The 27,551-nt window shown below is 42.4% G+C and overlaps 1 protein-coding gene across 3 annotated transcripts in view; it reads right to left on the bottom strand.

Annotated features, from left to right (window-relative positions):
• Window positions 1-27,551, bottom strand: part of COL4A6 (collagen type IV alpha 6 chain) — a 182,160-nt gene that overhangs the window by 108,295 nt on the left and 46,314 nt on the right. For all 3 annotated transcript variants that reach the window (XM_060270309.1, XM_060270310.1, XM_060270311.1), the window contains one exon: window positions 3,864-3,947. In XM_060270309.1, coding sequence (XP_060126292.1) covers window positions 3,864-3,947 — 84 coding nt within the window. The remainder of the gene's footprint in view (window positions 1-3,863; window positions 3,948-27,551) is intronic.

Raw genomic sequence — 27,551 nt, 5'->3', positions numbered from 1 at the left:
TATGAAGTGTTCCATATGTGTATATTATGGAGCAGAGAACAACAAAATATGCCATGAAACATGCAGTTTTAGGAATACTGTATCATTAAAATTCAGAAAAGCTAGTAATTGGATACAACAAAGATCAAAAGTTACAGATGTAATAGAAAAGGATGTGAAGTTAAAATGGTTATATGCAGGACATGTGGCAAGAAACAACTCGGGTTGATAGAATAAAGCAATGTTCGCATGGAGACCCTACAACTTCAAAAAACAGAGGGCATGACCACCCATGTGGTGGGTGGATGATCTATAACTAATGTGGAAAGCAAACAGAGAATGCTAGAGAGAACTTGAACGAGGCATCTATCCAAAGATGGACATGAAATGCTGAAGAAGAAGAAACCCCACAAATGTACCAACAAAGGGGCGTGAAGCAATTGTGCACACTGGCACTAGGGCTAGGGCCAGGCTGTGAGGGCCCATCCCACCTCATGCATTTTTTCAATTTTGGGGCACGGTCACCTGACACCCCCTCCCTTATGGCTGATAAAAAAGATCATTCAGAAGCCACACAGGCTCTCTCCCCCTTGCAGAAGTTAAGAGGACATAACCCACCTCATTACAAATTGTTCAGATCCTGAGAAAATTTTGCACTGCCAAAGACAGAGAAGAAATTAAAGCGAAGTTCACATGACCTGTACTTTTTTGGGCTGGGATAGGATATAAGAGGACCATATAGAACATTTCCAGTGATGTTTAGAGAAGTTATCTTCCCAGATAAGAGAGCAGGCCTCGGGAGATTGGGTATGGGGGAAGGAAGGGCAGGGGGAGGCGAGGGGCTGCTACAAGCTGTGCAAGCATTGAAAAATACATGACAGAACACAGAGCACCATGCAGGATGCATCACCAGCTGTGTGGGTGAGCCTGTGCAAAGCCCCTTCCGTCCCTTAATGGCCCAAAAAGAGCAGAGTCAGGGGGAAACCTTCCCACTCCCTCCTCTGCAAGGCTTGTCTGGTAATACGCTAACCAAATGGGAACTGCTTGAAGAAGAAGCTGGGGCAAAAACAGCAACAGCAACAACTCAGGGGCTAAGCTCGCCTAAGGCTACAGGTCAAAGAGCGAATGGCAACCAGGTGGAAAATCTGAAACATTCCTTTTGCAGCTTCTGCTGATTGTTTCTTTCAGAGCACAGCTTTAATTAAGCTATCTGGTTCTCATCTACAAGCACCTTTCACACATAGGGAGAGTTTCTGGAATTTCCCACTGCACCAAATGTAAACTCTACCATCAGCTACAACAGGGGCAAGAAACCTGTGGAACTCCAGATGTTGTCGGACCCCCCACTCCCATCAGTCCTGACCATTGCTGGTTTGGGGGTGATGGGAGCTCGCATACCTCAACATCTGGAGGCCCCCAGGTGCCCACTCTTGGCCCAGTGAGAAGAACCAAGTGGTCCTATGAGCTTTATTCCCAATTTCTTTGCCACACTGGTTAATTCTTTGGACAATTCGACCCACACAAATGCAGAGGGTTAGCAGGGGTGAAAGAGTGGGATTTCAACCTACACTTCTGGGTGGAGGTTCTAATCTGCATTGATGGCATTATTATTATTAATTAAATTTTTATACTGCCCTTCATCCAATGCTAGTTCTACTTACAGTAGACCCAATGAAGTTAATAGATACAACAAACTTAGGTCCATTGACTTCAGTGGGTCTGCTCTTAGTTGGATGCTCTGCCCTTGCAAGGGATTGATCCTTCAGTGCATAGCTGCCAAGTTTTCCCTTTTCTCGCGAGGAAGCCTTTCAGCATAAGGGGAAATCCCTTAAAAAAAGGGATAACTTGGCAGCTATGCCTTCAGTGTGGCAGCACCTACACTTCAGAACTCCCTGCCCATTGATGTTAGGCAGCCACCTTTACTATATTATTTCTGGAGCCTGCAAAAAAACTTTTCCTTTAGGCAACCCTCATGTTAACATGTCACTTTATTACATAAACTCATAAATGGCTTTAATGTTTGGGCTAATTGGTGTTATTAATGAATATTTTATACTGTTTTTGTCAATTAAAAATATTTTTTGTCAAATTAAAATAAAACAATCATACAGTGTAGTTAATCTAAACTAGAAGAAAAGTTTCTGAACTTTTCCTTGGGGCCACACTGGAGAAGGCAGGCAGGAGGGCATGCGAGTATGAGGCTCACTGCATCTTTGTTGTTATGCTAAACTATGGTTTCAGTGATACCTGAACTGGGCTAATTGCATGCTTCCATGCTGCTATGAAAGTCCTCTTCAATTCTTGTTTATGGGAGCTGGAATTTCTAGTGAAGGGTGTTGCTCCCCACCATGTCACCCCCAAAATTTTAAAGCAATGACTAGACCTAATAGTTTAGAACCCGCAAGAAATAAAAGTAAAAGTTCATCCAAGTTCCCAGGTCAGTTGTGAAAACAAATCAAAATCTTTGTGACATCTTCACAAAGGATAAAACCAAGAGTTTGAACTGCAAGGTCAACAGTGATGTGTCCAGTTCAAACAATTCAGATGAACCCAAGCAATGGAAAGAGACAGGATGATGACACCCAGGACATCTGTCAATGATTACATCATTCATCAGAATTTTTGTTCAAGGAGATGGACGTGATTTGGACCAAAGCAGAAGGGTTTTATTACAGCCTTCCCCAACCAGCTATTCTGGATTGCAACACCTATCAGCACCAGCCAGCACAGCTGTACGATGCTGGAGCTGATGGGATCATGGCCGTGCTGGCTGGCTGCAGCTGGTGGGAGTTGCAGCCCAAAACTTCTGGAAGGCACCAGATTCTGGAAGACTAGAAAGTAACATGGTGCAAACACCAGGTGTGCATGTTAAACTAGAACATGTGAGATCCACACACTGGGTACAAGCAGGGAACCACTATTCTTGTCGACAAAGAAGGGTTTAGCTTTCTGTATGCAAGGGGTCTTTCGCCATGAGGCAGCATTTAAAATGACTAACCTTCCAACTTTCAGTCCAAAGTGGATCAAAAAAGAGAAAAGAATAAAAGAGTCCTATTACCCACTAAACTCCATATATAAACTAGGCCTGAACTAGATTTCCAGGAACATGTAGAAAGAGGCCCACACTACTTTAAACAGGCATGGCTTCCCCAAAAGAATCCTGGGAACTGTGGTTTGTTGAAGTTTAATTAGTGTTATTAGGAGACAAACATGAGTTTGACCAAACTGCGGGAGGCAGTGGAAGACAGGAGTGCCTGGCGTGCTGTGGTCCATGGGGTCACGAAGAGTCGGACACGACTAAACGACTAAACAACAACAACAATTCCCCTCACACAACTAGAGTCCGCAGAGTTCCCAGGTAAGAGGGCTTGACTGTTAAACCACTCTGTCAGGTGATGAGGTTTCCTAACAACTCTCAGCACCCCTTAACAAGCTACAGTTTCCAAGATTATTTTGGGGGAAGTTATGACTGTCTTAAAGTGGTTTGAAACTGTTTTAAATGTATCAAGTGGATGGGGCCAGAGGAAGAGCACTGGCCCTTCAAAGGTGATATTGAAGCTCACAGAGGACTTTGAAATAATACGTTTCTTTTGATGTCCATACACAAGAATCTATACTGCATTTTGTTTTCCAGTTAACTGGCTGGCTCTGCTGCAGCTTTGGTGCAGAGATTTTAAGGTTTAAGTCTTCTATGTGAGATTTCAAAGTTTTGGCTGGGCCTGGTGTTCTCCTGCAGCTGTTCTTCCTCACTCTCCTAGCCTTATGAATCCACTAGACAGGGCCTTAAGCATATTAACTCTGTTTTCTTTGAGAGAAAAGACAGCTGTGATAAGAAACCTGGGCACATTTCCCTTCACCAAAAAAAGAAGAAAGTGTCAACTTACCCGACCACCTTTCTCTGGAAAGCACTGGCAGCCTGCACTGCAGTCTCGACCCCCGCAAGGTCCATGATAAAATTTCTTCCCGCCCTGTATGGAAAAGGACAAAAAATAATAATTAGCTAACATTTTCCCTTCCAAATTTTTCCTCAGTTATACAGCACCTAAGAAATGGTTTGTTTCATTTCTATTCTGACATGTTTGCAATGTGCTTATCACTGGATAACAAATATCAACTTGTACCTTTTAAAAAAAACTAGATCATACTCTGATAAACGGAAAGATATGAAGGTTCCTGACTTTAAATAGAGTCATAAAGATTTTTTATACTGCATACAAATTCCTCCCCCCCAAATAATACGTAAATCACAGAACACTTATTGCAGTAATGTACAACTATAGCCCTAAAATCCTGCTGACATAAATAAAACCACTCACAGCAGGACACAGTGCCCTAAAACACTAAAGCCCAAAGTTGTAGAATTTCAATGCAAGCAACCCGCCATCGGTGGAGTGCGTGTAAGCCTGCCCTGTCCCCGCCCTTTTCTGGTGCCGAACATGGTGCATGCATGCATGGTCGGGCATGCATCATACGCACACAAATTGAGAGTTGTCTGCATACACTTTACAAAACGTCATTGTGGTGATAATCGTGATTTCATGCTAAGCCACACTATGCTTTCTACCTGGGACAACCATTGTGGGGAACACCAGATGTTGAACGATGACTCCCATCAGCCCCTGTCAGCATGACCAATAGTCAGGGACAATAGGAGTTGTAGTTCCACAACATTTGGAAAAGACCACTTTGGCTACCGTACCTTAAATCATTCCCACTTTTTATTTTTAAAGAGCAGTTAACGTCATTTTTATCTTAAGGGAAAACAGCTACATGTCTTGATGGGCATACACTGGCTTTCCAGTGAAAATACCCAACACCTATTTGACTCCATAGTTGTTGTTTGTACCTTTGGGGACAATCTAGGGGGCCAGAGGGTAATCATGTGGAGGATTGCCCTGTAAATTGAAACTAGTATACTGAACACAGGTGGCGCTGTGGGTTAAACCACAGAGTCTAGGGCATGCTGATCAGAAGGTCAGCAGTTCGAATCCCCGCGACGGGGTGAGCTCCCCTTGCTCGGTCCCAGCTCCTGCCAACCTAGCAGTTCAAAAGCACGTTAAAGTGCAAGTAGATAAATAGGTACTGCTCCAGCGGAAAGGTAAATGGCGTTTCAGTGTGCTGCTCTGGTTCGCCAGAAGTGGCTTTGTCATGCTGGCCACATGACCTGGAAGCTGTACGCCGGCTCCCTCGGCCAATAATGTGAGATGAGCACCGCAACCCCAGAGTCGGTCATGACTGGACCTAATGGTCAGGGGTCCCTTTACCTTTTTCTACTGAAATCTTAACATTTGATGTTAAAGGTAGGGAACACCTGAAATGGTTTTATTATGAGTGTTATGCATGAATATTTGGCAGAGCACTTGTACACCAGTTCATTAAAAAAGGGGGAGGGGGGAGAATCCCCTGTGATCATACTGAATGCATTTTTGCGCAACATTTATTCTGCCTTTTACAGTTACATACATCAACCATTGATTTGGGAAACATTTCCCCTTTTTGGAAGCTTCAAGCTTTGTTAAGTCTAGAGCCAGCTTTACCATTGGGCAGAGTGAGACAGATTCAGATGGAAGATGCTAAGGGGCATAAAGCAGACAGAGCTCTGTGTGATGTGCAAACTGCATTGTTCCCCCATGCAAAGCTGGTATCATGGAGGAAAGCTTCAAGTGACAATACAGTTGTCTTTTGGTATACAGAACGGAGGAGATACAATCTTGTCCTTGGCCTCAGGCAGGAAAATGCTTGAGCAGGGAAAGAAATCAAAGCAGTTTTCTTCGGGAAAGTGTTTATTTGCCCAAGCTGTTCACTGAATGGCAAAATCTGATTTTAGCTGCAGAGTGTTTTGTAGGCTGTTTATTTTCTATTTTATAGCAAGATGTCACTTATACCCTTTTATCATTGCTACTTGATCTGGTTTTGTTTCTTGTGTTTTTCTCTTGTTCCTGTCTTTGTATGTGCTGTTAGTTTGTCAAACTTTAATGTGTGCCACTTTGGAAACTGTATTTAAAATATTAGAAAGGAGGTTATAAATCTTTATTCATTTCAAAGACCAGAAGCTTCCATTGTCTGCTGAAAGGGCCTGGAGAGGGTCTAGTGCACAGATTCACTAACCTAATTTGCCGCTGCCATTCCAGAGCACCTTATTTAGCATACCGTACGTATTTCATAAATACTGTATCTGAATCCATTCACAAATGCCTTCGTTGTTCATCTGATTCCAAACCAGTGCGGAGCAGGCCCAAATCAAGTGTTTCCACTGAAAACATATTAATGTTCAGGAAAAGTGTGGAAGGGAAGTCATATGGTATACGTATACATGCTGTATTTAGTATGAAGTTGTAAGTGGGACAGGGGGAGGGGGTAAAATATGCTCTCTGTTCCTGTTTTTGAAAATGCAAATAAACATTAAAGGGGGGGAGAGATTAATGATCCCTGTAAAATGTCATATTCACACCCCACTTCTAAGTTTCCTTCCCTTTCCCTGCACCAAGAGGTCATTCCGCTCACTTGTGAATGAAAGAAACCTGAGAAGGGGAGGAAGCATGCTGGAGCCAGTTGGCGGAAGACCAGGTGTTACATGTCACACAAGTTATTTTATTTACGGGAAGGAGCGGACATCAGACACTCCCAAATTACTTAAATAGCAAACGGCCATGCACTTAATACTAATGTGGGCGACTTTCAAAGTCTGCTCTTGGCTTTCTAGAAGGGATCCCGATTTTGGGGAGGAAGCCAAATGTATGCATGGTAAATCCAGAACAACGTTCCAGGCATCACTGTGTTCCTTTAAATCTTTTAATAAAATGCATTTTACTCTTGAGGCATCTGCACTTTGTGTGTGCAAGTGGTTAAGCGTATTTTTGTAGGCAACAGTTCCAACCATTCAACCACATTGCATTTCATCATTCAAAATAGATGACAGCTATTCTTAGGGCTTCTAGTGTGGCCTGTCCTTTGAGCATGATTAAGGCTGTCATCTGATACATAGCTGCCTGAGCACAAGCCCCATTGATCTGAATGAGATTTACTTCTGAGTGGACATGCATTAAGATTGCACTCTTAGGGGATGGGCTGCAGAATTTGAACTCCCTGCCAATAACAAATCCTCCTCACTTTCCTTCTACTGCCTTTAACTAGTTTGACCCTGGTTAAAAACCCAGAGTGAAACCTAGTTAATACTAACCATACAAAGGCCAATGTTTGCTGCAGCTGATGGGAGTTACAGCCTAAAAATAATAATCTGAAGGCACCAAATTTGTGAAGGCTGATTAAGATCTACACCTTATAAACACAAGGTGTTACAGAAATCAGGGCAATATTTACAGAGGCAAGCACCACAGGATATATTCTTGTGTGAATGCAATTTGGAAAACAGTGGACAGTTTTAAGTTTAGCATGCTTTCCTTTTTTGCACTGATGATGTACCAACACCTTCAGGAAAAACAGGAACTCTTCCTCTTTTGGGGGAGGGGTACACTCCAGAGAGGACCTCAGTCTTCAGGTCTGAAGATGAGGCAGCCCCATTTAACAATTTGATTATCATCTTAACCAAATATATTATGAGTCTGTGGTTTCTGAATAAGATGAAACCACAATCCTCAGACCTAGTGAACTTGATTGGTCAGGTTTTCATGGGTCTTCTACCCCCCCCTCAAATCTTAGCTTATATATGTATTTCTATGTAGCACTGTATGACATGAAAAGAGGAGGAGGAGAAAACAAATAAATAATTCAAGTGCTACATCAGGGAGAAATTGCATGAAAAAGATACTCCTGAAATTATGATTCAGGTGCACCTCTGTCAAATTTCAAAGGTCAAAATTAAACCAGATATCCAATGTGCCCATGTACATACATGTATCACTTTAATAAGGGCATCTGGTGGTGGTGGTGGTGGATATTTCAGGATTGGGGGTACAGTGCGTGGGGAGGGAGGAGGCTCTTATTGTTGTCGAATAGGCCTTTCCCATGATGGCATCCCGCTTAAGGAACACCCTCCCCCTGGAAGCACATTTGATGCTGACTCTTTTTGTCATGTCAAAACCTGGTATTTAAATGTTTGTTTCGATTCCCTCACAAACCCTGCCCCCTTGAAGGCAGGGCAACAGAAAGATGAATTTATTTGGGTCATTGATGGTAAAAACAACAGAGTACAGATGTTCCCCTACCATGGTGTCACTTGAACAGATTAGGGTTTCTCTGAAAACTTTCATGTCCTCCAGTTGATGTAATCTTCCCCAATTCATGACCCACGAAGGAAAGAAAGCAGTGTCCTCCTGTTTTTCCTTCTGATGATGCCTTCTTGAAATGCTGTTATTGCAAGTTTATCATGATGTTAATGCCGTTCTTCAGGGTTTAACTCCTTTCCCATGCGGTCTGGGAGTTGCACTGCATCGTGTGGAGCGGGGAGGGCTGTATTTTGTCTTTATTGCACACAGCTAAATAGATGCAAATAAACCCAAAGCACCACACAGGACACTTCACACACTGCAGCTGCTAAGGTACAGTTTGAACTGTAATCACATATTATTGGACAATTATGTTTCGTGAATATCTCTTCAATCAGAAAAACAAACACTGTCTTGGCATTTAAATCTGCAGCGGGCAGCCCTATTACAGGGTATGGAGTCAGTTGTTTGATGAACAGTGTGCTCAGATTAGCCCTGCCTGCTTAGTGCACTGCCACCTGTTCTGTTCCTAGATCTGATGGGGAGAAATCGTGCTTTTTTGCAAGGTGTGTGTGTGTGCTTTCCTAGACAGCCAGAACCTGCATAGACAGAATTATGTAGCAGCATCATAATCACTTTAAGAACTCATGCTTGAGCTTGCCTCTTCCCTCCCATTCCTTTTTCCTCACTTGTCATGTCTTTTTAGAGTGTAAACCTGACTGCAGGAACCATTACTACTAACTTTTGTCAGCTAATTTAGGAGTCATTTCTGGTCAAAGGGCAGGGTATCAAAGCCTTAAAAAAGAAGAAGTAAATAAATAAATGAACAGGCAGTAATCTTCGGAATGAGAACAGGGGTGCTAAAAGTGTGTCCCTCTTTTGATCTGTGAAATGTTGCAAGGCATGTGAACAAGGCAGCCCTCCTATCTAGAAAACCATGAGCAAAAGTGTTTTCAACAGGGATCGTTCTAAATTGTTATAGATTCGGAGGCAACATTTCTCTGGATACCAGTCACCGGAAAACAACACTATTTTCCAAATGTCCTGCTTATGGGCGTCTCAGCTTCTTATGGTTGGCTGCTGTGAAAAAAAGATGCTGGATTGGATGTCCTTTGGCCTGATTTAGCAGGACTCATCTTACGTTCTTATGTCCAAAAGCAACTCCTAGGGTGGAAAAGCATTGTGTTGAAACTGGCCTTGTGAGCGGTTTTTATTTTTGCCTCTCCAGGGACAAGCTTGTTTAGAACGGGCAGTTCCGTGGCAACTCTGGGTGGAAGCCATGTGGTTAATTTAGCACTAGATACTCCTAGAATTCTGGACCTTCTGCTGAGTCACTGGCCCCAGACAATCTCCGCCACCATCGCTTGCAGGGGCACAGGGAGACCTGCCAGCCCCATCAAGCCTAAAAACATTTACTTCTCTCACTTAGCTTTGTATTTATTATGGCAGAAAAGCAAAGTTATGGTTTGTTTCACACAATCTCCCCACCCTCCACCCTTGTTCCACATTTTGGGCAAATTCACACCTCTTCCCGTGGTTCAGGTAGAGATCTCTTAGAAATGTGTTCAACCACAAAATGTGCTTGGCCAATGCATTATTTATTAACCACAAATATTAACAGCAAATGATTACATCCAAATTGCATTCACAACACTTCCTTCCTCCTCTGAGGTCAGAATGGTGAGCACAAAAGCAAGTCCCCCTCCCATTATTTTCTTTACAACAACCCTGCAGGGTAGAGTAGGCTGACAGCATGCGACTGGTGATATTCATGGTTAACTGGAGGCATGTAATCTTTCTTGGTCTTCTTAGCTGGCTCCACAACTGCTACAGCACATTGGCTTGCATGAGGATGACAATAATATACAGAGATTTTGAGCTCAGAATGGGATAAAATACTTTGCACATCCACAGCTCCCCCACCCACTACAAGCAGTTTCCCTTCTCTTGTGACAAGAGAACACAAAATGACATAGGAACTTAGGAAGCTGCCCTATGCCTCATTCATTTAGTCGTATTTTTAGGAGCTCTCTCAAGTTTCAGGTAGCCAACCTTTCCTACCTGGACACATCAGGGATTGAACCTAGGACTTTCTCCATGAAAAGTGTGAGCTATGATCTGTTACAAGTGCATAGCTTGTGCTTTGCGTGGATAAAGTCCTAGGTAGCCAGGATTTAAGGGCATAGCCAGGATTTATGCTTTTGGGGGGGCAAGATTTATGTTGGGGGGAAAGAACTGAGCTATCTGAGATACGATTGGTCAGTTAGCTAAGTATTTTTATTTATTTACTTGATGGGGGGGGTCAGCTGCCCCCCTGCCCCCTGGCTATGCCCATGTATGTGTGTGGGGTATGTGAGAATGACAGTTTGTGGGTATCTTTCTTTCAACCACATTTATTACATAAAATTTCATGAAATTTCACATAAATTTCATAAAATTTATACACCGTTGAATTGTAAAAGCAACCTCAAAGTGGTTTACAAAGAGAACAAAGCAATAAAATTATCAGTATTGGCAACTATTTAAAACACTAAAAGAAAAACCAAAGTCAGAAACACATTTGAAAAACAGGTTAAAACATGCTTCAACATTCTACATGCCCATATAAGAGCAACCCTTTATTCCTCCGAGTCCCTACCCCCTCGCCACAGCTGCAGCTGCCCCTTCACTTCTTATATTCCACTGTGCCAGATCTGCAGGGCCATCCAGAGGGAAATAAGCAGCAAATGCTCGTTTGCTGCTCCTTCTTTTCCCTACTATCTCTGCTTGCTCATTCAAAGAGGGCAGGCAAACTAGCAGCAGCCCGGCCTGATGACTCTGTGGGTAGGCAGTGGACCTCTTACGTTGCAGGGTCCTTGTCAGGTACACAAATGCTAGCCCCACTCTATATGCCCTACTATGAGCAAAAATAATCTCCGGGTCAAGTTGCGTACTAGGGGAAGGACCCTGGTCCAATCCCAGGCACCCTAAGAAGTCCACTCTTTGAAATCCTAGAAAGCTGCTTCCAAACAGTGTAGGCAAGATGAGCTAATGTCAATTCAAGGGTTTCTAGCTAGTGTGGAGCACAAACACGTCTGAGTTTTTCATTCCAATGCAGAGATTTATCAATATCCAGTTTCCAGACCTATGGTAATCAACATGATTTAAGTGGCAATCCCCCCAGTGCTCCAATTCCTAGTGTGGTTTACCAATCAATTCCTTTTCCCAGGGAATGTTGGGAACTGTTGTTCTGTGCAGGGAACAGGGGGCCTTCCTAACAACTCGCAGCACCCTTAACAAACTACAGTGCCCAGAATTCTTTGGGAGAAGCCATGGCTATTTAAAGTGGCATCATAGTGCTTCTACTTCATGCCATCGGAACAGATGCACTGATCTATACACATAAAACAAATTCACACACAGGCGTCTTCCAAAAACCCAACCCAAACCCCAAAAGTCCCATGGCGATCGGCAAATGGTAACAGGGGCAGGAAGACATAGTGCTTTAAATCCATGCTGTGGTTGGCATTTCCTGTATATATGATACATATATGTACACATGACTATTGCTTTCCAATGGCCAGAATAGACAATACTCAGCTAGATAAGCTAATGGTCTGACTAAGGCAGCTTCTGGTGCTTCTGTTTTGGACAACAAAACCCAGTATGATGCCCGGCTCCTCTGAAGTCTAAGCTGGCTTCACCCTACCAGTCTGCAGGAGCTGCAAGGGACAGAACAAAGCAGCAATCCTTGTAAAATGGACAGAAACAGCCCTTCAAAACAAAGATCATCTCTGCCTTTGGCAACACACCATCACCTTTTTAATAAATGTACCTGAATACATTTGGCCTACTCCTGCTCTTTCCTTCCCTCTACAAGAGTTAACATCCCAATGCCCCTTCTCCTTTCCTGAGTCCCAGGGGCAACTAACAGGAGCAGAGAAGTTCATCTCAAGTTTTAACTCCTACAAGGCGAGTTGACTGCTTGCGCCTGCCAAGCTCAGCAGTATTGTCAAAGGAATTCCAAAAGCTTAGTGAGGCAGAACTGCCCCTACTTGAAATATGCTGGAAATATCCTGTGTTAAAGAGAACGGCTTGTTTTTGCATGTGGTCCTTTACTGGGATCAGACCATAAAATTCACAGCTTCCTCCCACGAAATACTCAAGCGTTGCCAAAACAATAAACCAATCATCACCTATTGCTAATGCATCTGTTTCCTTTTTGATTCCATCCATTGCCTTTTCTTGCATAATATTGGAGGGGGGGGGAGCATATGCCAAAAATGTGAGTTTTGTTCCTCCATCAAGCACTTAACAGTGGGCTGGAAGAGTGGAGGGAGAAAAGAAATAATCCTGATTCCTACTGGAAAGTAATAGCCATCAGCATATATAAGTATGTGTGCCAGTTACACACACAAACACATCCATACATGGAAGACCAACTGACAGTACAATTTCATACATGTCTTCTCAGAAGCAAGTCTTGATGAGTTCAATAGGACTTATTTCCAGGTCAGTGGACAGCCTAAGTCACACAATTACAAGGGTGTTAAATTGGGTGGCTATTTCCACACCTACAAGTTAGTGCACCTGCAATTCAACATACATAAATTACTGGGGAAATATGGAAATTGGATACTGATATATCTCTGCCCCTGAATGAGAAACTTAAACATGGCTAGACACTAGCTCCACACTAACTAAAAATCTTGTGGTAAGCATAGGAAACAGCCTTATATTGAAACAAAATAAAAAAATTCCTTCAGTAGCACCTTAAAGACCAACTAAGTTTAAGGTGCTACTGAAGGAATTTCTTTTTTTTGTTTCGACTCAGACCAACATGGCTACCTACCTGTAACTAGCCTTATCTTGAGTCAGACTACTGGCCCATTCAGCCCAGTATTGTCTACTCTGATTAGCAGCAGTTCTCCAGGGTTTCAGGCAGGAGACATTCTCAGCCCCATGTGGAGGTGCCTGGGATTGAACCAGGAACCTTATGCATGCAAAGCATGCTGATCTAAGGGCCTCCCTCCAAAGTTACCCTTAGATAACTAAGGGGAGTTATCTGTACAGCACAGATGAGTAAAACGTTGAATAAGACACAAAAGGCTGTTATTAAGTAGAGGTAGCCCAAGCTGCTGAAGGCCTTTGGGTGGAAAAACAGTCTTATAGAACAAAACACAACACTGATACAAACAAATACAAACACATAGACAACACGCAAAATTGAAAACTACGGTAGATCAGTGCAGGGTTACCTTTACTTTATCAAACTGTCAATAGCGCAGTATAAACAGCCTGAGATTCCAAACATGCTACCCAACAGAGCCAAGGCTGTTGGTTTTCACACTAAGGCTGAGGTTGTGTAATAGGAGGTTTATAGGATTATAGAATATTTTTTTATTATTATTCATAATTAGAATGCATGCAACTTAAGTCTGGAGAGGTTAATACACAGCACCAGAGCTTGTTGCACAACTGGAAAAGGCAGCTCCTTTTGAATGTCAATAATAAATAAACAAATAATAAAAATAATAAAAATAATAATTTATTATTTGTACCCCGCCCATCCGGCTGGGTGGCTTCCAACAAAGATTAAAATACATTAAAATGTCACACATTAAAAACTTCCCTAAACAGGGCACAGACCTTCAATAAGTCCCCCCCCCTCCACATAAGACCTATTGGAATGAGTAGGAATCCCAAAAGTGTCAGAGCTGACCCTATCGTTAGACAACATGAGTGCAAGGTGGGGGGGGGGTGCTGAGGAGTAGGGATTAGATTATGTGCCCCACAGCCTGTCATGTGCCCACTAAAATAGATTGCTGCCCTCATTGTCCTGTAGAGGAAACTGTTCCACTGCCTTGGTTGAATACCACAAGGGTGGTTTTCTACTAATTTTTGCCCGAAGTAGACCAATTGAAATTAATATCTACTTTGACAAAAATTTGCTGAAAAACCACACTCCATCTGGTTGCCTGGAATCTAGGGAAAGCACCATCTTGTCCTTCGTCTCAGGCAGCTGAAGAACTTGCACTTAACCTGGAGAGAGTGTCAACTCCTGCAGCCTCTCCAAAGGACTTGAACTTAATGTCCAGGGTGAACGTTCTGTCCTACCTTCATTTTCTCTAAAGTAAAAAGCCCAAAATGTTGTAATCTTTCCTCTCAGAAAACAGGATTTTAGTATGTATATGTGGTTTTAAAATTAGTAATCTGATTTTGTATTTCTGATCTTTAATGCAACTTCTTAATTTTTTTAATGGTATTTAAAAGTATTTCACAATTTCTATCAGTTCAACATAAAAATGAAACACAAAACTGCCAAAATGAAAGGAAAATATAAAACAAAACAATGTACACATTTTCCACTGCAGTGAAATACAGAAACAGTACCTTTAAAAAAGGAGACAAGTGTTAGTCACAAAGTACAAAACACAAGCATATTAATATTAAGATAAAATTACCCCTTTATTCTGTAGAGGAAAGAGAGAATAAACAGAAACGCATTTCTATAAAGAATGTCTAAAAAGTGTTTAATAATTGAACAATTAAAGCAACCATATCCATCTGAAACTGAAGGAGGTGACCTGTGTTCTTTATCCTTATCATAAACTATAAAACTGTAAAAACAAAACAAAAACAAATGTGTCTCTTTAATTGTGAACTCTTTTAACCCTTAGTCTATGAGCTAGTTTTTCTTAAAAAGCAATTTCCCATAGCTTAGTATACCAGTAAGTTAGAATGGCTTCTGCTATATTCCTCCAAAACTGGGTCAAAGTCACTTGTGCCACCATAAGCAAATGAATGTTCCTCTCTTTACAGTACAAACCCACCTCTTCCTCCTCAAATATATGCAGGAGGGCCTGTGATTGCTTGCAATTTCATGGAATACCATACCCCACAGTTTTTGTACCTTGATGCATTCCCACCAAAAGTGACAGGTGAGTCACTGTTATCTGGCATCCTCACCAATGAGGAAGAGATGTAATTTTTTGCACCTTGCTGAGGTAGAGTGGAAACGGGGCTTGGTCCACACAGCATGCCAAACTTGTCCTTCTGTAGCTCAGCCAAGCGGTTTCCACACTTTTCTAAAACCATGTGAATTACTGGATTCAGAACTGCAGCACCAATCCTTTCATTAAGTGAATACTTTAGACTATCTCTTGTTAAGCACTTACAGATATTTTGTTCTAGAAAGCAGCATATAAATTTTGTTAAATAAACGAAATTAAATAGAAAGGTTGCTCCATCCCCTGGAACCATTTTCAGCTCTTCAATATTCATTTTCAGGTCAGGTGACTAGAACTGTCTACAGTACTTCAAGTGTGATAGTGAAAGTTTTATTTTAAGTCCCTTCCCTAATAACCCCGGCACAGAATTAATCTTTTTCACTGAGCTGTCCACCACAACCCCAAGCAAGGTCTCTTTTCCAGTCAGTCACTACCGTTTCAGATCCCATCACTGTGTTCAAATTTCAGCCCACCAAGTTAAAGGTGTTAACATGCCACCTCCTCCATTTGCTACATAAATTATGTATCTGTAAAATTGCAATACAATCCTTGGATGAAAGGTGGTATAGAAATTTAATATAAACAAATAAGCGATTTTTCAGCTTTACAGAAGCACTCACAATGGTGAAGTGATATTACTTTACTCTCCTCTTTTGTTACAATAAATCAATGTATCTGAACTTGTGTAAAAAATAAGAGGTCATTAATACAGGACAAGCAATATACTTCCATTTATACAACAGCAGCTAACGGTATCCATCACCAAAAGGGTGTAGCTATGGCATTCGTCTCTTCAAATTACTGCAATAACCCAGCCCCAGATTAAGTTTCTAAATTAGGACAGTTATACACGTCAGATGCAGACAGGGTGGAGCCAACACTATGTGAAGGTAGAGTTTTGATTACCAAGGAATATGCCCCAGAGGAATCAACCCACATTTTCAGCTTTGTGTATGGAATCTAGGTAAAAGTTGTCCCACTTTTCTCCTTAAGGGTACAATAGATTAAATAAGAGCAAACCTGACCTAGTCATTTCTTCCTGTTCATCTCCTGTTATTTTTAAAAGCTCGTGTTCTTCATTGCCAGCAGATGAAACTAACTAAAGGCAGCTGAAAGTCCACATTAATTATAGCTTATCTAAATACAAACTTAGGCAGTCATCTCCTAGAGCCATCATAGGACTATGAGATGGAGAGCTAATTCTGGTTGGCTGAAATACATGTTCTTGGCAAACAGAGAGGGCATTCAGGGGTGGAGATCATTGTATTAGTTTTCTTGGTTGTAAACAGGAGGCCAGGGAGATGCAAGAATCACCCCTCTCCACTCTGGCTCGAAGTTGCTACCGGTAGGAGCTTGCCCACCCATCCACTCCCCAGGCTGCTTCTCTGCCACTCTGAGTGACCAACAATTCCTAGACAAGGGCGCAAGGGATGGTGGGGGTCTTGATACAGTTCCTTGCCAAGGGTACAAGGGAGCCTAGGTACACCTCTGGTTATAATGCTAGTGTTTCTATCCCAGACTCTAAGGTTGCTTTTATACCGCACTACCTGTTGCATTATGGAACTATGGCTTTACAAAGCATTATACAGTGATACCTCGGTTTAAGTACACAATTGGTTCCGGAAGGCTGTACTTAACCTGAAGCGTACTTAACCTGAAGCGAACCTTCCCATTGAAATTAGTTGTAGGTAGGTAGCCGCGTTGGTCTGACGCAGTCAAAACAAAATAAAAAAATCCTTCCAGTAGCACCTTAGAAACCAACTAAGTTTGTCATAGGTATGAGCTTTCGTGTGCATGCACACTTCTTCAGATACACTGAAACAGAAGTCACCAGACCCTTATGTATAGTCAGAGGGTATTCACTTTCCCATTGAAAGTAACGGAAAGTGGATTAATCAATTCCAGACAGTCCACAGAGTACTTAACCTGAAGAGTACTTAACCTGAAGCGAACTTTCCCATTGAAAGTAATGGAAAGTGGATTAATCCGGTCCAGAAGGGTCTGCGGAGTACTTAAACTGAAACTGAATCCGAAGCGTACTTAAACCGAGGTATGACTGTACAGTGGTACCTCGGTTTATGAACACAATTGGTTCCGGAAGTCTGTTCATAAAATGAAGCGTTCATAAACTGAAGCGAAATTTCCCATTGAAAGTAATGGAAAGTGGATTAATCCGTTCCAGACAGTCCACGGGGTACTTAAACTGAAGCGTTCATAAACTGAAGTGAACTTTCCCATTGAAAGTAATGGAAAGTGGATTAATCCATTCCACACAGGTCCGCGGAGTACTCAACCTGAAGCGTACTTAACCCAAAGCATGGGTGTAATTGGTTCCGGAAGTCTGTTCATAAACTGAACCATTCATAAACTGAAGCGAACTATCCCATTGAAAGTAATGGAAAGTGAATTAATCCGTTCCAGATGGGTCCGCGGTGTTCATAAACTGAAAATTCATAAACCGAGGTGTTCATAAACCGAGGTTCCACTGTACTGTCATTGAGCTCTACATTTTAAATAGTGGAAAGGAACTGTAGGTCAGAATAGTGCCCCAAATATAATCACAGGAAATTACAATGCAAAACTCCCACAATTTTCAATGTAAAAGGGGTTGTGAGGTTTTCTGGAAGCAGAAAACATTGAAATGAGTGCTAAATTTTCACCAGTTTTCCAGAAATGGCTTTTACATTATTTGAAAGATTACATAGAATGTGGAAATTATCAGGCAACTTGCATTGTGAAAACAATAAATGGCTATCAGTGTGGGGTGGCCAATCCCAAATAACTGCAGGCTTAACTCCACTGGAGATGAAATGGTATCAGATGAATATATGCAAGAACCTCTCTGTTGTCGGTCAGCTCATTGTTGAATACATGTTTCTCTTTCAACAAGCCTTTTAAAAGTGGAGATTTTTTAAAAAATCTGTTATCTTCTGCTATCATAGATCACAGAAACATAGAGCTGGCAGGGTATCTAGTCCAAATGCATTGAGCTTTGAATTGTTTTTATAAATGTGTTGTGGTCCTCAATTGTTTTATATGTATACTTGCTTTTATGTGTGCAAATGTTACACTTATATGTGCATCGTTTATTTTAGTGTAAACTGCTTCCTTGGGAGAAGCAATTCACAAATGAAATAAGCAAAAGCATCTGGGGAACAGTTTCACTGCAGTGTATATTTGTATATTTGCAAAGGTAGAAACAAATTAGCATAGGCCTTTTCTTTTTCCAAGATTCTTGCCCTCTTCTGGGGGGGTGGGGTGCATCTCCTCCCTTGGGGCAATATGCAAGCAGTTACACTAGTAAGAGGAGAGGCAATTATCAATGGGAGACTCTTTGTTCTCAGGGGCATACATGAATTCTCCCTGGTCTGGCAAAAACATTGAAGAGTCAGGTTGCAGCTTATGGACTTCCACTAACCCATTTATTCTGGCATCAGCTTTTGTGGACTCAAGTCCATGGCATCTGATACAACAATGCCTGGCAACACTGCTGCAAACTGAGTTTCAAATCCTCTTTTAATTTTCCTGCAGTTTTGCTTGTAATTAATCTGTTATCATTTTTACTGTTTAAATATCCTTTTTAAAAAATGTTTCTGCTTTTTGAATGGCCCAGAGAGCCTTTGTTATTTGGGGAGGTGTGGGGGCTATAGAAAGAGGCGCTGTTATGTGGTGCAATTGTATTCTTTAACTATATGTTTTTAAATTTTTAGATGTTGGATTTTAAATTATTGTAACCTACCCTGGGACCTGAGGGTGAAGAGTGGATAATAGAATTAAACAATAAAACAAATTACCAATAAGTGATAATTAGATGTTATAATTTGACGTTAATGCTCCTTCACTGTTTTTTTCTATAAACGTGTATCTATATATATATAAATGTAGAGGGTGCATGTTTGTTCCAATGAACCTTTCTCCACAACCGCTTACCCGATCGTCCTCAAATTTGCCCACAACAGCGGGAGTGCATGTGAGAGTGTCTCTATCCACTTACATTGTCCATACACATACCCAGGACAGGTAGAAACCTGGATTTGTATACAAAAGAATTGTCCCTCCAGTGGACATCCAACAAACAACATCCAACATACTGCCAAAATCCCACCCACTCCCCATCCACCCCACCAATCAAAATCCAACATACACCCAATCCCGCCCACTCCCCATCCACCCCACCAATCAAAATCCAACATACACCTAATCCCACCCACTCCCCATCCACCCCACCAGACAAAATCAAACATGCACCCAAAATCCCACCCACTCCCTACCCACTCCACCAACAAAATCAAACATACACCCAAAATCCCGCCCACTGGCAAAATAACGGCCACTCTCCATCCACCCCACCACCCCGGGATACAGCCCACCCCAGAGAACAGACTTCTGCCAGGGACCAGGCCACCCCAACAGTAGCCCGCTCCCCAAGGACCCCCTCCCGCCACGGAGGTACCTACCACAGAGATTCCCCCCCCATAGGTCTCGGCCTTCACCATCCTACCCGATCCACAATCCGTGCCCTTCGCTCATATCTCGTCCGATCCATGATCCCCGCCCTCCGCGGAGATCTCACCACTGACACAAAACAGACTCTGAGGTCCCATTTAGGGCCTACGGGGGGGGGGGGTCTGAAGGGAGACTGAGGGTCCATTTCACAGACTAAGCCGTGTGTGTGTGTGTGTCAGATTCTACACTTAGGCAGGAAGAACCAGCTATACAAATATAAGATGGGGTTTGCTAGTTGTACGTGTGAAAAGGACATAGGGGGTCTTAGAAGACCCTTTAACATGAACCAAGCTTAACATGAGTCAACAGTGTGATGCTCTTGCAAGTTACAAGAAAGGAGATTCTGACTAAACAATAGAAAGCAGTTTCTGACAGTAAGAGCAGTTTGACAGTGGAACAGACTCCCAGGAAAGCTGGTGGACTCTCCCTTCCTTGGAGATTTTTAAACAGAGGCCAGATGGCCATCTGTCATGTATTGTCTGGTTGAGATTCCTGCATTGCAGGGGGTTGGACTAGAAGAACCTTGGCGTATCTTCCAACTCTAAGATTCTATGATTACAAATAAAAAGAAGCATTCAGATCAGGGCTGGATTTAGGTTTGATGAGGCCCTAAGCTACTGAAGGTAATGGAGCCCTTTATATGTCCAGCTGTCCTTTGTCAACAACAAATTGTCGCTGTTTTTTGTGTTTATCAAAAGCCATGTGCACATAACAAAATATGTATTTTATCACAGTAATTGTTTTTGGAGGGCCCCCAAGAGAGTGGAGCCCTAAGCTATAGCTTGTTTAACTTATACATAAATCCGGCACTGCGTCAGACTACAAACTGAGAGAATGTGGTTCAAATCCTCAGTCAGCCATGAAACTCCCTTGATAACCAGTCACCAACTTCTAGTTTAACCTACTGCACAGGACTCTTGTGGTGATAATAGGGAGAGGCGGGCTGCTAGGCAGAAATTGGACTCCAAATGCAGCAAATAAAAAAGGTGTATGGAACCTTCGACACTTTGGATATTGGTAAACTGCAGCGCACTTTCTCTCTGGCCATCAACCATGCATGCTAGGGATGAAAGGAGCTGCAGTTCATCAACACCCTCTCTATGGTTACTGCTGGAATATTTGCAACCTTCATTTCCATTCTCACTGTCCTGGGGTGGGGGTGGTACAGGGTGGACCTGAACCCCATGCAAAGGGTCCATCCTGAGAAGCTCACTAAAGCAGAACTGGAATGGAATTTGCTGCTGGCAAGGCACGTAAAGCAGGCAGGGAAAATAATAATAATCAGATACAAGATGTCTAGAGAGGCTTCATTAACTCCTTTATATAATCCTATGTTTATTGAAATACTTGTACCTAATTTAATTTATTAGGGACAACGAGAGCGGGGCAGATCACTTTTCATTGGATGTTGCTCACATCTGCCAAAAGAAGAGGGACAGCCCTTGCTAGAGATAATCTTACCTGTCTGGAAGTGGGGAAAGTCAGAATTCTTTTGTGAGATTTATTTCATACTAAACAGCACAGAATAGGTGTAGTCTGATGCGTTCTTTTGCTGGGACGAGTGCATTTGCAAGAGGAAAAAGCCTACAGATTAAATCTCACGCAAGCTACATTTCAGCCGTGACACCAATGAGAGAACCAAAAAAGGGCAGAAAAGCAGAATAAAGCTGCAAGGGGCACACTTGCTTATTTACAAATAGCCTAACAATCAGTAGTGTGTGATCTTGCGTTACTATGAAAGTTTGCATGTTTTGGAAAGGCAAATGGCACAGATTTTTTTCTGGGATTGCAAAGCCAGTTATTCGCTGGGAGCATGGAAAAGATATGCAGGCGTCAGCGGGGGGGACATGGCTTAGAAAAAGAACTCTCTATGTGGGTTTCTTATTTTAATCTAGCAAGCCCCAAAGCAAGGAAGCAAATTATGGTCACCAATGCACACCACGCAAACTATACAGAGCCCCTACTCATGTGTTAACTCTCAATGCTAAGCAATAGGAAGCAAAGCTTGAGTAAGGACTCCACTGGCCATACCTTTTATTCTTTTCTTTTTTTAATATATGGTTTTTCATTTTGATTTTAAAAAACATACAATGGCAACAAAACAAAAAGTGAAGCAAAGTTATTCCAGTGTAAAATCTTGCTGAGATCTTGCCAGAAATTGACAGCAGGATACCACCTGAGGGTGGCTTCACCCCACCTAATGGCAGTAAAAGACACACACACACCCCGGGAAAGTAACATTAGGAGGTTTAATAGAGGCAACACATTTATTAATCTAGAAGATAAGTAAGAACCACATTGCCTCAAATCTGTCCTTTTCGGTTTGATCCCTTACCAACCTACTGTGATACGTGAGAAGCTCCGATGACACTATTTCCCAGACTCTAGTTAACCAATTGCTCAACCTAAGCCCAGCTCCTGTTTTCCATTTAGCTCAGATTTCAATCTATGCAGCAACCAATAAAAATGCCACTAACTTGATATGAACAATATCTGGATTACTGCCACTTTCCATCAATAGCAGGGCTAATACTGGGTCAGGCACAAGCTGTGGACAGACAGTTTCTAAAGCATCCTTACAAGCTAATTTCCAGAAGGAACTAAGAAGAGCACATTCCTGATTATTTGTGCTCGTGATGATATTGGAGCACTTATATGCATCAGTACTGTGTCTGTCTGCAAAGGCTTAAGGGCAGAGATACTGCTTTGTTTCTGGACAGTGCATATCCTATATCTTCCTGCTGAAATTCTGTAACTTTTCATGCCATACATGTTCCAGGTGTGCTTGTTTGCCCTGCACACATTGCGCTATACTGCAAGAGTCCCACCCTCCCAGATGAAAATAATATGGTCTCATCGGGGAACCACCACTGAACAACTAACAAAATGGAACAGTGTGGATAGTCGAGTATAAATTCATCACTAATGCATTATTAACATGTGGCAAAATGCAGACATTCACAAACACAAAATACCAGCCAAGTGAGACCTTAAGATAGTGCAATATTTTTGTTTACCAATAACCCAGCTAAGAGGGAGTCTTGAATCAAGCCATAAAGTCCCTATGTCACCACCACGCTCACAGATTTTTCTCTTAGCTCCTATGGAAGGGATGTACATAATCCTCTTGTTATTTTTCGTCCTTCCCTGAGACAGACCTTGGAGCCATCAGTCAAATGGAGACTGAAAGAGTCAGCATTGCCCCCTGCTCCAAAAAATCCACTGTCCTTCTCCATCATAACATGGATTCTCCCTCCTCCCACCCAGAGTCCTTATCCTCAACTGCCTCCAATTCTTGGTCTGAAAGAGAGTACTCAGAAGTTTTGAGCACTTTAAAGCAGGATTGGATGGGAACCCTCTAAAGGTTGCTGGACTACAACTGCCATCATCCCTGACAATTAGTCAAGGTGAACTGCACACCGGGGCTGATGGGAGTTGTAGTTTAACAACATCTGGAAGGCTATAGATTGCCCACACCCCTGCTGTATTTGAAGCAGTCCTTAAACGGAAGGGGTGCCAAACCCAGGGAAGAGAGAGCAGAGACCACGGGATATGCACCTGGAAGTAGACACATAGAAAACCTCATCACTATATTCCCAGCTATGTTAAGATTGATGCCTGTGGTTGCCTTCTTAAGGGATGAACATGCTTTTGGCTTTTTATAACAGAGATTTATATATATTTTTAATTCATCCAGACAAAATGTTATTGAAGGATGACTCGGTCTGCCTCACCTTTTGAAAGTTACAAATATTTCACAGTAGCACATACAGTTCACCTAACCTATAGATATTTTATTATTCTGTCCTGACATGTTTCCAGATACAGCAGTGATATTCTGCATAATTAAAGCACTTCTGCTCCTTATGCTCATAAAAAAACAAAAAAACAAAACCCTTTCATAACCCTCATTTCTTCCACCACGTAAGACAAAGTGCTAATCCTTCTGGGAACATGTTTTTGATGAGATTTACTTGAGAGTTTGTGGTTTATGAGTTCTTTTAAAATAAATAAATAAATAATAATCCTAGCACAATGAGAGGAGGTAGCAGGCAAGAATCTGGAATATGTCACCCCCAAAAAGGGGATTTGAAAATAAAATTACAGCTCTGAAAGTGATGATTTAAAAGTCTACAGCAAATCATAATGTAAACAGTTATTTTAGTCCAGCTTCCAAACTTAAACTTAAACCTCAGAATCTTTGATTCCTAGGAACACAGAAAGGAACATAGAAAGCTACCTTGAACTGACTCATCGACAACTGGATCCATTGAGCTCACTCACAACAGCTCTGCAGGGTTTCAGGAAAGGGATATCCCCAGTTGATGATAGCCCTACTCAAAGCAGGCCCGTTGAAATTAAAAGACACGACTGGTTTACGCCTGCTAAAATCAAAGGGTTTGCTTTGAGTGGCTGCCCAGAGAGGGAGAGAAGGATGAAGATGGAAGTCCAGGGGCAAGCAGAGCAGAGTGTCACAGCAGCCACCAAGGTCAGGGAGCAGCAGCAGGAGGCTGTGGTTGCAAGCCTCACCTGAAACGGGGGAGGTATGATGGGAGTGGTGCTGCCAGTGAAGTGGTGGGCCAACTATTGCCTCTGCTTCCTATGGTGGGTACCTGGCAGCAGGCAGTGAGCATGCCACATATGGGTGTAGCCTGGATTTTTTTAGGGGGACAGGCTTTGGGGGGCAGGATGCTCTTAGGAGGAGACAGAACCTCAGATTTGTATTGATTTAGGGCAGGCAGCTGCCCCCCTGGCTACGCCCATGAGGCCATAGGAGCACAGCACTGGCAGTGCCGCCCCTAGGGGAGCTTGCTGCCAAAGCAACCTGCTTCACTTAGTCTAATTGGTGGGCCGGCCCTGGCCAATTTACTCTGCCTCATAGCCAGGTCCCGGTAGGCCCCCCCAGCCAGTTTAGCCCTCCAAGGCCTGGGACAAGGGTACCCGGCTACTCTCCCCGCCCCCCAAGAGCCAGCTCATAAACCAGGGCTTTTTTTTCAGCTGGAACTCACCTCTCAGGTGGGAACCATTGCCATAATAAGAGAACAAGGGAGGCGTTCAATGTGAGTTTGGGCACTTCTTTTTCTAGAAAATTAGCACTGGCAAAAACCCCCACATTCCAAACCGTATCTCCAGAATGTGACTGATGGTTTAAAAACAAAAGCGAAAAGCACTAAACCTCACTGCAGGTAATACTGACTCAAGGCAACATTGAAGCCAGCCAAGACACAAATTATAGACCATTAATCTCCTGTGATTAATAGAGTGAAGACACCAAAGTGAACAGCATCCATTTTAATGTAATCTCTCCTTTTCAATCAAAGCTGAACACTAGATGTCCTTTTAAACTTTCCCATTTCCTCACTTAGTTAATCAAGCAGGCTTCTTGAGACGCAGCCCAACTGCCCACAAATCACCTGCGCTAATTTGCCAAGAAAAAAAGGTCTGAGATCACTAACCAGTATCACTGAAGGAGAAATTGACAACACCATGGCAACTGAAAAGTTGCATGAGTCCACCCTGAAACCTGGGAACAAAAGTGCTATTCATATTTTAAGAAGAAAAAACCCTCCTGGAAAAGGAGCAATGCCCTTATTAAAACATCGACTGCTCTCACATCATTTGCCCATGGCTGATTTTTTAAAGCACAGAATAGTCATGTTCTGCATTTCCTTTTTCTTCTTCTGTTAACACCTAATTTGTACTCTGAATTTGGCAAAAAGCTACTCATTAATTCTTCACACACAATAGATAGCATTAGAGGTGGTGACTGTGTTATACCAAGAAGGACATTTGGGCAAGTGGGTTAATAGTTATCACCTTTGCAATGTCACAGCATGTCAAGTTTACCTGCCATAATTCCCTTTTCTTTTCCTTACTCCCTCCCCCCCACTACAGACTCATTTTTTTTGTTGAACAGCAAGAACCTCATAGCATTGTAGAGTTGGAAGGGACCCAAGGGTCATATAGTCCAATACAGGAATCTCAGCTAATGCATCCATGACAGATGGCCATCCAATTTCCAAGGAAGGGGAGTCCACAACCTCTTGAGGGAGACCGTTCCACTGTGGAACAGCTCTTACTGTCAGAAAGTTCTTCCTTATGTTTCTTGTAATTTGAAGCCATTGGTTAGAGACTTACCCTCCAGAGCAGGAAAAAAACACATTTGTTCCCTCTTCCATGTGACAGATGGCTCTCATATCTCTTCTCATTCTCATCCTTTCCAGGCTAAACATCCCCAGCTCCTTCAACTGCTCCTCATAAACATTGGTTGGCAGACCTCTGATCATCTTGGTTGCCCTCTTCTGCACACATTCTACCGTTGCTTGTCATCATCCGTCTTAAAGTGCCAGAACTGGACACTCACACTTCCTTTATTACGACCCAAAGACCCACAAAAACAATATTGAAAGTACAACAGAAATACAGAAAAGTCATTAATAGGCAGTCATTGTGTTTTATCCAGTATTCAAGATGTGATCTGACTAAAGCAGAATAGAGTGGTGCTGCTTTTACTTCCCTTGATCTGGACACTATACTTCTGTTGATGCCGCCTAGAATAGCATTCACTTTTTTGCTGCTGCATCACACTGTAGACTCATGTTAAGCTTGTGGCCCACCAAAGCCCCTAGATCCTTTTCAGTTGTACTGCTGGTAAGCCAGGTACCCCCCCAATCTTATATTTGCTTCTTCCTGCCTACGTGCAGAACCCTACATTTGTCCCTATTGAAATTCATTTTGTTAACTTAGGCCCAGTTCTTCAAACTAGTAAGGTCATTTTGAATTCTGATTCTGTCTTCTGTGGCATTATAGCTACCCCTCCACCTTTACTCCCAACTCTTGTCCTACAATCACAGAATTAACAGTGACCTCATCTAGTCCAACCCCCTGCAAATGTATTAAGTCAATCATTAAAGGACTTCTGATAGAGGTGACTACACCACCTCTGCTTGCAAACCTTTAATAATTGTAAGACCAACAACTTTTGAGGCTGTCAAACAGCTAATACCATCAGGAAGTTATTCCTAGCATTTCACCGAAATCCAATTTCATTAATTTCTCATTAACTGATGATTGGTTGGGGAAAAAAGCTGTGGGAGAAAGTTCGACACAGCACTAAACCAAAGCCCTAATCATGATTTGTTTCTTCTTTTAACAAGGCAGGCTTCATAAGCCAACAACCACCGTTGGTTTAAACACACTTAATGATCTTGGCTTGTAGGAGAGAAGCAGGTCACAATCCCAGGTTTAGGTGCCACATGAAGCTGGCTTGTTTATCCACTTGCACCCAGGGAGGAGCAACTAGGCTGTGTGCAATTAGCTGGTGCACAGCATGACTGCTGAAGCCGAAGTTCTCGGCTTATTGCTCTGTGAAATATTCTCCCCACCCCCAAGTATTCAACGCTGAAGTTCTGAACAGGAAAGGATAGTTCAGCCAAAGGCTGTTGAATAGTTGAATAAATGAATTCTGTTAATTCATTAAGTTAATAAAAAACAGGGGGGGGGAGAGACAGCTTCTCCCACCAAAGCTTACTGAGGAATAACCTCTCCAACCTAAAGCTATCTGTTCCATTGCTAGGGAATGCATTGCAAAAAACACACAGAGAAACACTTCACTTCACAAATGTGCCCTGAGGCATAAGACTAACATGGACCACTGCCATATTTGGAGACTGATTTTCCTGGGGGTTTCCAACATGGAAATCAAGACTTTTGATCAGAAGGAATAAATTGGTCTGATAAGCACATTTGCAAATTAATGTTGTATGCAAGGAGATTACTTGCATACAACAGGGGCATTGCTTTCTGGTCTGTGCTCTCTGGGTTCAACTCAGCAGCAGTCTACCTGGTCAAGCTTCTCCACTACTTTATATACTGCGAGGCAGTGTGGCATGGTGGTTGAGACTCCCTACTT

The sequence above is a fragment of the Zootoca vivipara genome, chromosome Z (genome assembly GCF_963506605.1).
Source record: "Zootoca vivipara chromosome Z, rZooViv1.1, whole genome shotgun sequence".
Lineage (NCBI taxonomy): Eukaryota > Metazoa > Chordata > Lepidosauria > Squamata > Lacertidae > Zootoca > Zootoca vivipara.
This window is presented reverse-complemented; position numbering and strand designations above follow the sequence as displayed.